The sequence below is a fragment of the Cotesia glomerata genome, linkage group LG10 (genome assembly GCF_020080835.1).
Source record: "Cotesia glomerata isolate CgM1 linkage group LG10, MPM_Cglom_v2.3, whole genome shotgun sequence".
Lineage (NCBI taxonomy): Eukaryota > Metazoa > Arthropoda > Insecta > Hymenoptera > Braconidae > Cotesia > Cotesia glomerata.
This window is the reverse complement of record NC_058167.1, coordinates 7,678,844-7,691,005: the sequence shown is the minus strand read 5'-3', so window position 1 is coordinate 7,691,005 and position 12,162 is coordinate 7,678,844. Positions and strand designations below refer to the sequence as shown.

At 28.2% G+C, this 12,162-nt stretch overlaps 2 protein-coding genes across 2 annotated transcripts; both read left to right on the top strand.

Annotated features, from left to right (window-relative positions):
• The first annotated feature begins 2,087 nt into the window (after positions 1-2,087).
• On the top strand, positions 2,088-3,037 carry LOC123273394. The gene is made up of 2 exons (XM_044740794.1): positions 2,088-2,700; positions 2,783-3,037. The coding sequence occupies exons 1-2, from the start codon at positions 2,125-2,127 to the stop codon at positions 3,035-3,037; spliced, it is 831 nt and encodes a 276-aa protein (XP_044596729.1). The 5' UTR covers positions 2,088-2,124.
• Positions 3,038-4,680: 1,643 nt separating this feature from the next.
• Positions 4,681-6,891, top strand: LOC123273222. The gene is made up of 3 exons (XM_044740562.1): positions 4,681-5,455; positions 5,535-6,365; positions 6,645-6,891. The coding sequence occupies exons 1-3, from the start codon at positions 4,865-4,867 to the stop codon at positions 6,882-6,884; spliced, it is 1,662 nt and encodes a 553-aa protein (XP_044596497.1). The 5' UTR covers positions 4,681-4,864; the 3' UTR covers positions 6,885-6,891.
• Positions 6,892-12,162: the final 5,271 nt, after the last annotated feature.

Genomic DNA, 12,162 nt, shown 5'->3' with positions numbered 1-12,162 from the left:
AAAGATAACAAAAAAAAACTTTGCGAACATTGCTACAAAAATAAAATTTATCCGTTAGTTTCATTTTACCCGGCTGAACTACTGGCTTCAAGATATAAAAAAAACTTTATTGCTTTAAAATGAATAAAATTTTAATATAATATTAATATTAACAGGAAATTGGACAACAATTGTAAAAACGCTGAAACGTCGCGGAATCAATAATCTGCGTTTTTACAATTGTTGTCCAATTTCCTGTTAATATTAATATTATATAAATTACTATGGATGTAAATTTTAATGATAAAATTTTAATGATTGGATTTCTAATAACGAATATTAATTCCTAAGTAATGGAAATATATCAAGTGGGTGATACGATAAGCGCATTAACTGGAGATCTTTCAATAAGATTAATAAGTGATAACATATTCAATGGCTACAACCGGTCTAAGTTTGTTGACAAGAAAACATTCAAAAGTAATAATTACGTACTATCATTTGAATCCTGCTTATTATTTGAATCTTTGTACATGCATTTTTATCCAACGGTTTATATTGACGGCCAAAATTCAACTAGCGTTCAAATGAGATTATTTCAATACATAGATTTTTTGAGGGGTAGAGATTTGGGAATTAATCGCAATTACATTAATGATAAGACTTTTAGTTACGGAATTGTTAAGCTGTGTAAAGTTTTAGCAACTGAAAATTTAAACATCGAACTGTTGGATGAAAAATATTTTCCAAAAATCGATCAAGGAATTGACCATCTAGCTTTTATGAATAAGACGGGTATTTATCGACTAAAAAAAGATGATCAATCTTATTATGTTTCATCGATTTGTACTGGAGCTTGTATAACTCAGGTAAGAAAAAATTTTAAATATTTGCAGCGCTCAAAAATTAAGTAGACAATAATCTTCAATTATATTTTGTAAATTACAGATTTATATACAAGATAAGATAATTTGTATAGAAAATGACGCTAATAAATCATTAAATTTTGACAACTCATTTTTTGGACTCTCTATATACAAAAGTCAACTAAAAACTGTCTATAACAATCACAAATTTGAAGATTCAATTAACCAATACTATTTTCTCAACAACACACGGAGAAAAAAATTTTGCTATAGGAACTCTATAGTAGTTAGTTAGTTGTAAAAAGTTCCAGTAGGTTAACGTATTCTTATAGTAACAATACCGTTTAGCTCCTGCAACTCTACATCGTTGAGCTCTGAGCGCTAAACGTTATTTACCTCTCACAACTCTACAGGATCGTTCTGAGACTATAACAAATTTTTGGAAATCTGCTTAATAATTTTTTTTTTTTCAATTTAGCATTGATAATTTAATAAATACATGCGGCAGAATGAATTTATATTGCCAAAAATAATTGTATATGGCAAATAAGAATAGTATTATAATAGAAATAAAATAATAATAGAACTTATATTACAAATAAAAATTATTTGTAAAATAAAAATATGGTCGTCACAAAATTATCTTATTTTCTTAATTATATCAATAAATATTGGACATAAAATCACTACCGTATATGCACGAGAAAAGATAAATAAACGAAAACAAATTTTATTTTGTGTTAAAGGGGGTCTTTTTAATGTCTTCCGATAACTTATTATTTATCACAATATATTAAACTAATAAATTAAATTAACAGTCACTGCAAATGAACCTCGAAAAACCGTAAATACAAAACTGTTCTAACAAAATTCAATTTGACAAAAAAAAAAACCTATTTCCTTAAATAAATAAACTGGAAACTTAATTGTTCTCATATATTTTTAATAATATGGATGAGTAACAAAATAATTCTGTTTGTCATTTTAGAAGGTTATGAAATATGTCAGCGCACTCCACTACTGCGCAACGTAGAGCGCTCCCAACTATACCGTTTGGCTATGAGAACAATCCCGTAGAGCTCTGAGAGCTCAACAACATTGAGTTATCAGAACTAATTAACATTTTGTTACTGTAACTCTACAACGAACAGTAAACTGTGTATAGTTGTGGTAACTCTACCGTTACGTTACCAGAACGAAATTTTTTTTTCCGTGCATCGATTATTCTTTATACAAATTTCCAGATTTAGAATGGATTTATCAAGATAATATATTGAAAATGTTTCAGGAGAATTCTATAGTGGTTCTAAAATTAAATTCACTGCCTGAGGTACCACGTCTCGTTAAATCGCGAAATACAACAATGTTATTAAAGTCAATCAATAAAAATGTAGAAGATTTGAGTCTAGGCGATCTATTAAATTTCCATGAATTACTTGCTCAAAAGCCCAACCGTGTTTTTGTAGAAAATTTATCATTTAATGTCGTTAATGATAATACTACAGTCGCTTCTATATCATACAAATACTCGAAATGTTACAAGTTTCATGAAAATGCGATTCCAAATATCATGTCTCAAGAAATTAACGTTTTTGAAGAACAAATCAAACGTCAAAATTACGGAGTTAATTTTTCATATCTAAATGAGCAAACAATATGTTTGAAAATAACTATTTGCACTAACATTAGAAATCAAAAGTTAAATTTCCCATGGAAAGTAATAAAGTTGAACCAACACGCAAATGATGAATTTAAAGAATATATTTCTGAAAATGATAACATTATGGTGATTTATTCAGAAAATAATGAAATTCATTTTGTACGACGTACGGGCAGGGGCAATTGCTTATTTCAGGTTTGAAATTATTTGTTATTGAAATATTTTGTGTATATAAAATCATAATCATTTAATTATGAACGTAACTGTTTCTTCGCAGGCATTCATATATCCCCTTGAATTTGTCAACCACTTGGACAATTCAACATTTAAAGATCCTCCAATTTATACGGGTAGAATTTTATCAGCAACTAAAAACCGTACTCTCGAAAAATGGACAGAAAATTTATGTGACAATGATTTGAGAAACAAATTTAATGACGAAAACAATAAGACTTTAATTTCAAAAATTATCGGTGAAATGGATAAAAGCAATCATTCTTTAATAAATTTATACGTAGATGAGCTGTTTTGATTAATTTTTTATTGAATAAATTTCATATGAAGAAAAATAAAAACTTTTGAAAGTAACAAAAACTTTAACTATAAAATAAAATTCCTTATTTTAGAGCATTGTTTTTATGACTTAAATAAGTGATAAGGCTAAAAAATTCTTTATCGTCGCAGTAAAAATAGAATTCATCATTTTTGATAAAACCGTGTTTTGTAGCAGTCGAAAAAACTTTGTTACCGGAACGTGTGTAATATAAAAAAATGAATATTTTTGTTGTTATTGGAATGATTATAAACGTAGTAAAAATGGAGGAATATCATCCAGGTGATACGATTAATATTTATAATCAAAATAATTATGTAATTAGTAACATATTCAACGGTTTCAGTGGTGCTAAATATATAAAAATAGAAAATGTTTCCAGTATGAATGATTATGAAATTTTCTATGAATCATGTTTACCGTTCAAATCTTTGGAACAATATTTATACCCGGATGTTTTCATCGATCGAAAAAAATTACTTAGCATATCCTCAAAATTGTTACACTACATAAAACAAATGAGGAATTTAAATTTAAACGTTAAATCCTTTTACATAGATAATCATCGATTTATAGATGGAATTGTCAAATTGTGCAAAACTGTTGAAACGAAAAATTTAAATATTAAGCTGATTAATCGGAATCATTTTCCAAAATTTTATGAATACGGTAGCTACAATATTCTAATGAATGAAACAATTCTTTTTCGACTTAAGCAAGACAATGAAACTCATTACATTTCGTCTGTTAACATTGGAACTTGTCTATTGCAGGTAAGAAACATCGAAATTATTTACACGATTCCATTAATCAGTATCATTAATTCACTGATAAAAAAATTAACGACTCAAGGGCCAAAATCTTGAATCAAGAATACCATTTTGAAGAAAATGATTTTCTTGAGTCAAGAGAATAAATTTACTTGAATCAAAAACAATTTCTTGACTCAAGAAAATCATTTTTTTCAAAATGGTATTTTTGGTTCAAGATTTTGGCTCTTGAGTCAAGTTAATTTTTTTATCAGTATGTGTTTTATTAAACTTACAGATTTACGTTCACCAGTGGATGGCGTGTGACAGTGAAACAAAAAAAAAATTTAACCATTTTGAATCCTTTTTTCGAGATGCAATTTATAAAACTCCCTTTATAACTGTCAGTTATAATCATCAACTTGAAAATTCAATTAACTGGTATTATTTCTTGCATGACATCGAATATTCTTTACATAAATTTCGACAATTGGAGTGGAACCATCAAAGTAGTATTTTGAATATATTTGGAAAAAATTCCGTAGTTTATTTAGAATTACAAACACTGGCTGAACTATCTCATACCGCAAAACCAAAAAATCAAGCAATTACAGATAAATTAATCCATAAGGAAAAGCTAGAAGATTTGCATCCTGGCTATCTATTAAATCTAAATGAGTTACTTGGTAATAACTCCGATCATGTTTCTATTAAAAATATTTTAACTGATACAAATAACTTTTACACTACAAATCCTTTTGTTGAAAGTAATTACCTAAACTGCTTGGACCTCAATGAAAATGAGAGTCTGAGCTTTGGAACTAAAAAATTCAATATTTTTTATGAAATTATTAAACATCAAAAAATAAATTTAAAAAAACCGATCTAAATGAAAATTTATTACCTTCTACGTCTCTATCAAATAGTTGACAGCAATAACTGATAATTGCTACCGAAAATAATGACATTAGATTACTCATTATCTATTTTTTGACTAAAAACACAAACGCTATTATCGATCATACAACAGTTAACTTAAAGCGCTTACAGTAATAAAATGTGTGAAATAAAAAATAAGGTACCTATATTGATATTTAATTTTATTGTGATTGTTGTGACAAATCTCGATGCAATTAAAATAACTTTGATTGAATTATCTGTCGGTGATACACTAAATATACATGATTTGAGTTTTAACTCAGTCGAAAAAATCGGTGACTTGTTCAAAGGCTACAATAGGAATAAATTCATAAAAAATGTATCATATCCTGATAATAGTTTTGCTTTTGAGATTTTGAAACAACCATGTTTATCTCTAGAATCATTGCAGCTGTACAGTTATCAACAAATTTGGGTCAAAAAAGGAAAAAAATCGACATCATTACCTTTCAGTTATTTTGATACTAATAGTTTAGGTATTCCTGAGTATTATTTAAATAATCGTTATATCTACGGTATTGTTCAAATTTGTCGTGCAATTAAATCATCTGAATTAAATATAAGAGTTATTGATAAAGCTGATTTACCGAATATTAAACAAGGAGTCTATAATAAAGTCTTATCTAATTCAACAGCTGTTTTTCGTTTGAAACAATACAATGAAACTCATTACGTATCATTAATTACCACCGGAAATTGTATTTATCAAGTAAAATAGCACAAATAATATATAAATTGCTTTAAATAAATTTTTGAAAATTATTACACATAAATTTTTTAAATTACAGGTCTATGTAAATCATCATAAATTTTGTAACACTAACAGTAATTTTAACCCTCAAAAAATAGATAATTTTTTTGAATCTTCGGTCTACCAAAGTTTCATTATGTCTGCAAATAATAATCAATCTATTGATAACTGGATCAATGATTATTATACTCAATCTGACTTGTATTATTCCTTGCACTCATTTTCTAATTTTTCAAAGCAAACACAGCTAGAGATTTTTAATCATCTTGGAAATGACGTTGTAATAAACCTTGAGTTACAGCCATTGCTCAAATTACCGCGAACAAAAAACAAAATTAGACGGACAAATCGTCATAAATCATTGAATCAATTACAAATTGGTGATATTATAGACACAAAAGATTTGGAAAAAACCGATTCGCATTTAAATGTCGATCATAAATTATATGAGTTATTACAGCATTACTCAACAATACCATTTATAAACTACAATTTTACTGATTGTATAAACTACAAAAATTCCGAAAAAATTGATTTCAAATTGATGAATAATATGGATTCACTTGATGGTCACTCAACCTCCAAATTTTATGAAAGAATAAATGTTTTTGAAGAAATTGCTAAAAGAAAACACTACGGAGTAAAACGCGAATACTTAAATGAAGCTTATAAGTGTATAAAAACTACTATTTGCTCAGAATTTGAAGTATGGAAATTAGATACTGCGTTTTCTAACATTATCAATCTGAACGGTAAAATGATTAATTATAAGAATTATATTTTCGACAGAGAAAACATTATTTTAACTTATGGTAGAGATAAAACGCACTACGTTATACGTACTGAGAGCGGCAATTGTTTATTCCAGGTAATTTAATTATTCACTAATATAAACATAATTTTTGCCTCCGGGCGGAAAGTGGCAACTTTCGTCCCCCTGCGCTAAACAAAGTTGCCGCTTTCCGCCTCCGTCGAGGAAAATAGTATATTACACTCCACGGGAAGTAAATAAGAAAGCCTCAGATCACATGTTTGTCAACCTCGGCTTCGCCTCGGCCGACAATTACATGTGATCTGAGACATTTCTTACTTTACTTCCCTAGGTGTGTAATATACTATTTATTTTTATATTTTTCTTTTATTTTAGGCTGTTATTTTTCCCGCAGCATCTAATAATGCCGATTTTTCGAATCCATTGTACGCAGGACGGATAATATCAGCCAGTAATGATTCCGTGCTTGAAAATTGGGTGGAAAACTATCTCGATAACAGAAAAAGAAATCTTTTTAATATTAAACAGGACATTTTAGCCCAAATGACTATAGTTGAAAAATTGAAAAATATAAATTTTGTTTTGATAAATATTTATCTAGACAGAATATTATAAACTTAAATATGTTAAATTTTTTTTTTATAAAAGTACGAAGAAAATATTAATCATGATTAAGTCAGTTTTATACACTGCATCTCATAAATCTCATGTAGATTTGCCCGCACAGGTTGAAATTTAACTATTTAGCCAGTGAATAATTTATTAGTAGAGCATTTAATTATTGAAGATAAATATACATACATGTACCACCCGACGATATGTTTATTAATATCTGTATTCATATTTAATATAACTTGACAGAAATAACGTCAAAGAAGATCAGAGTTGTTTTTTTTTCCTGCTTTCTAATGACCTTAACTGCTCTACATATTATTTACATTTTTATTGTAATTAAAACAATTAGCCGACGACCTTGTTGGACGAGTGAAGGTATCGAGTCAATCAACCCTTGGATATTTGAATTTATATCAATATAAATACATACAATTATAAAACTTTCTGTTTCCAAGGAAGTTATTATTATAAGTTAAATAATTATACCACCTAAGGTAATTATTTTCAGCGCCGATGACATTTTAAAGCACTATTAGATTGTCATTAAACGTCTATTTTAATAATTATTAATTCTATTTACTTGTTTGTTAATTATTATTCATTAAACATTTTATTATTTGTTTATTAATCTAGCATATTTCAATTTTGTAACCAATAAAACCTTTAATATTAAAAAATATTTCAGCATAATTGAGTACCGGTGAAAAAATTGATACGTATGTTTGTTTGTTTGATTTAAATAAATTTTTAAAATACATAAATCTTGTGCTGTTGTTTTTAATGAATAACTGAAGATGGTATATAGATACCTGGAATGATAATGAGTGTCAATTATTGCCCTCGAGCTACCAATAAATCACTCGATCGATATTTTCTGACCTTGTTTCGCACGAGTCGGTGATGCGATTTTAATTATGAATCAGTTGTACATGTTAACTTTTTTTTTCCTTACTTTGTTATTTATTTATTTTTGTAATTTATTTATCGACAAGCAAATGAAGAATTTAAGTTTCGACTGTGATTTACTTTTTAGATAAAAATTTAAATAATAATAATTATTTATAAAAATACAATAGGATAGAAAATGAAAAGAATTGTATCAAGTTCACTTTCGAAAAGGAAAATATTACGAAAAATATTTACTGTAAACACAATTAAAAGTGAGAGCGAGATTAAAAGTTTAAAAAATGATCAGATCATTTCAGTCCGAGATGTGCAATAACTTAAAAGCATTTAAGAAGGTCAGCTCTTGGAAAAAAAAGGTCAAGTGATACTTTTATTATTATCTTATTGCAATCATTGAATACACATAGAATTATTTGATGGATGTACAAAAAAGTGATGAAGACGATTTGACAATGGAGAATAAAAGAATAAAAGAATAAGTAATAATAGATTGAGTGTAGACGTTAGAAATGTGTTGAAGATGATTATGAATAATGATTAAATGAACCCATCCAATCACCTTGGCAGTGAAATATTAATTTTATCGTTTAGATTTTGTCTTGAGCTATTTTTTCTTTCGTAATACTTTCTTCTCCTCGTACTTACATAATGATTAATGAACGTACTTACAAAGAAAAAATTTTAAATTCGATGTAAATAAAATACGTTTAAGTCTATACATTTTTTAAATGCACCATTGCGTAAAGTTTAAGAGTTTTTTTGTGTACGGTGTCACAATAATAGTAATAGATGATATAAAAAAAATAAAAAAAAACTGGTGACTTTTCTAAAATATTAAATTTTAACGCGCGCATTTTAAACAGAGCATTCGGGAGGGTGTTGTAAATATTAAAGCTGTTTTGTAAATGTTGAGTCTAATAGCCGATTACAGATCATTCAGCGAATCGTTATCCTCGCGGTAAAACACAAGAGAACGCCAACGCTTGCTCAGTAGCTGTTAAATTGCCTTTAGTTTCTATTCGTTCTCAGTAAGTCTTAGGAAATTATTATCATTATTGAGATTTTAGTGCTCACTATTGCACTCATAGGAATGTGAGAAAAAATTATCTCATTTTTTATTTATTCTAATTACTAATAATTATTTTCAAATCATCTAGAAAGGCTGAAACAATTAAAGATATTTATTTTTTACAATATTTGTCTGAGTGACGAATTTAACTACTCATTAATTTCAGGCATCAGAGCATTGAATTGTAAAAGCGTAAAAATCCCGATAGTATCATATTAAAAAAATTTGAAAGTCACGTCTAATTACGAGCTTAGACACCGAATTTGATATCTATAATCTGTATGAGATGAACGATGACCTCAGGTCGGCTGTATCTGCTGTCTGATGCTAATAAAAAAAACGTTAGACCAGCACGCGCGGCTTTTAATCTAACGCCGAGATTTATTTCGGATTATACAGACGCTCGGATATGAATTAGGCCAACAGGTCACTCATTAATCGCGCAACACTCTAATTTTTTTTATCTTCACTTTTAACATCTACTGATTCTTACGATGATAGTCGCGTTTTTTAGATTCACACTTACATAATTTTTAAGCATGAATAGTCATTCACTATCGCTAGATATTTATAAAACGATTATTACCTAAAAAAAACTATAATAATGAATAAATAATTGAGGTAATTGATTATTTTGCAATTTTAGAGTTCGCAACCTGGTCAGTACTCGTAATAGGCTCGAGTGCGCTTGAAAAGATCGATAAAGTGCAAACAAATCCAATTACCGATACGCTAGATGATTTTATAGAATACAATATAAATAATATAATACATAAGGTATGTTTATTTGTTAAAATTATTTTTCTCAAATCAAATGCGTTACCTAACGCAAGATCGTAAACTTAAATATCATAAGCTCGTATATATTGTTCTATATGTGTTTGTAAATGATAGCGTTTATAACAAAGAGAAAGACAGACAAGGGATTGTTTAAAACACTTGATTGTTCTGTAAAAATATCGGGCGTGAATTACGAAATTACACGGTATGTGTGTATAAAAATATGGCATAAGGATATATATTAGGGTGTGCCAAAAAAATCAACTAATTTTTTTTTTTAAAAGTTCTTGAAATTTCGTTAGAAGATACCAAAATAAAAATTTAGTCAAAATTTGAACCCTTAATATCAATATTTAAAGATCACGAACTGAATTTTTCGATTTTTCATTTGATTAAGGGGGTAGATGCACTCAGAAGTGTAAAAAAAGGTCTACTTTAAAAAATTTATTTTTTACAGTAATTAAGTTTATTTTACAAAATAAATTATACAGAGTTTTTATACAATGCTTTAACTTAACATTTATGAAAAAAAAAAAAAAATATATATATATTATTTATTAAAATATCGCCATATTGGTTGGATCCTCTCCCGCGAGTAGTGCTTCGTGGTAACCATTACAGCAGCCTTCTAGATCATCTGAATTCGAAAAACCAAGGTGAAACCTTTAGTTTAATAATAAATCCAAAATTTACAAAATGGCAGCATTCAAAACTTTGGACTCTGATTTTCGATAAAAAGTTAAAAGTTAATTGTTTAAAAAATATAGTAATTGTCAACAAAAATCAATATCCTTCGATTAAAGACGAGTTCTTAATGCCAAAAAGATTATATTAAAATTTCATCAATATCCACCGAATGGTTTTCGAGTTATATTAGTCACCGAATGGAAAAACACAGTTTTGATAAAAACGCGTTTAAAGTTTTTTAAAAGTAAATCTTGTTTAATTTTGGTGTTAAGTATCTAATTGAATGGAAAAAGTTAAACTTTGCGTAATTTTATCTGTTGAATCCGAATATCAAATTTTTTTGCTGATAATTTGAACATTTAATTGTTTATAGCTAATTGTTTAAATAATTTCTTTAAAAAATTTCATTTTTTTAAATTGATTTTTTATTTTCGTATATTTTAAAAATCTTTAAAGCGAAAGTATTCTTTACAAAATTTGGTTAAATTCAATATTCATCGAGTTATTAAATTTTGAAAAATTTTTGCTAGAAAAATTTAGTCCGACTAGCTTACACTCGTTTATCACATAAAATTTTTAGCCTAATAGAATTATTTAGATATTAATATTGAATCATCAATACCTGGACCATATAATAGAGCTTCTGCAGATTTTGAAACTTCTAAAACATCTAGCTGGTGTTGTTTTCGAAGCATTTTGCCCTCGTAGGTATTCTCGTTTGCCCGCCTGTTCGCTAAATTTATTCGTTCTGAATCTCTATTTTCCGTGTAACGGTGAGAATTGGATCCACAATCAATGTATCGACTACTCACTTCGAATGTCAAGTGTAAAATGAAATTTAACCAAAAATTTTCCATCTTATACTTGAAATTATTCTATTCATACAAGATAATAGGCGTGACAAAACCGGACGCTTGCAGCTGCCGTCCGCTACCTGCTCTAGTCACAACCGAGAGGTTTAATGTTGCTTCAGTAATTACTAAATATCTTGAAAACTATTCATCGGATTGACTTGAAATTTTCAGAGAATATTCTTAAAACATCATACTTGAAAAAAATGAAAAAAAAAATCGGTTTTTCAAAAATTCTAAGTACATCTACCCCCTTAACACGAAAAAAAATTTATAGAAAGTTTGGATTTTTATTTCTCTTGATTGAACCAACTCCATCGAACGAACAATCAATATTCTTACAGGAAATTGAACGCTGAATAAAAAAGGTCTCTTATCATTTTTTGATAAATTCAATTCTACGAAAGTTATTCAAGGTTGAAGTTAAGCTTATTGCAAATTTGTGGATTATTTCACTTTTACGGTAAATTTATTATACCGGCACACAAAAAAAAAAGTTGTTTGTACTTTTGACCGGACCAAATTGGAGTCCATTAAGTCCGGTCACTGTCTAGATTTGAGTCAAATTCAAAAAACCTAAAAAAAGGCAAACAATTGGTCACAGCGATGAAAAAATTTTTGTGGAACCGGATCAAGTATGATTTTTATATATTTCAATTCACTGAATCTGAATCAAAACATTAATTAGCCCGTCTTATTACGAATGGGAATTACTTCTTGTAGTAGTATACTCTTCAGTAGGAGGTGCCCTGGCTGCACGCACAAGCGATCGTAAGGAATTTTTAATGGACCCAAAATTCGAACTCTATTTCAGGATGCAAGATTTTTATAGGAAAAATGAACGAGACGGAGAGAGCAGCTTGAGTTAGTTTCAAAAATGTGTTTCAAAACTTTTTAGGAAATAAAAAAAGCGAAAACTACAGGACGTTAGTAGAAGAATTGGTGACAAATTACAAAAATTTAAGTCGCTTAATGAACCTCAAAC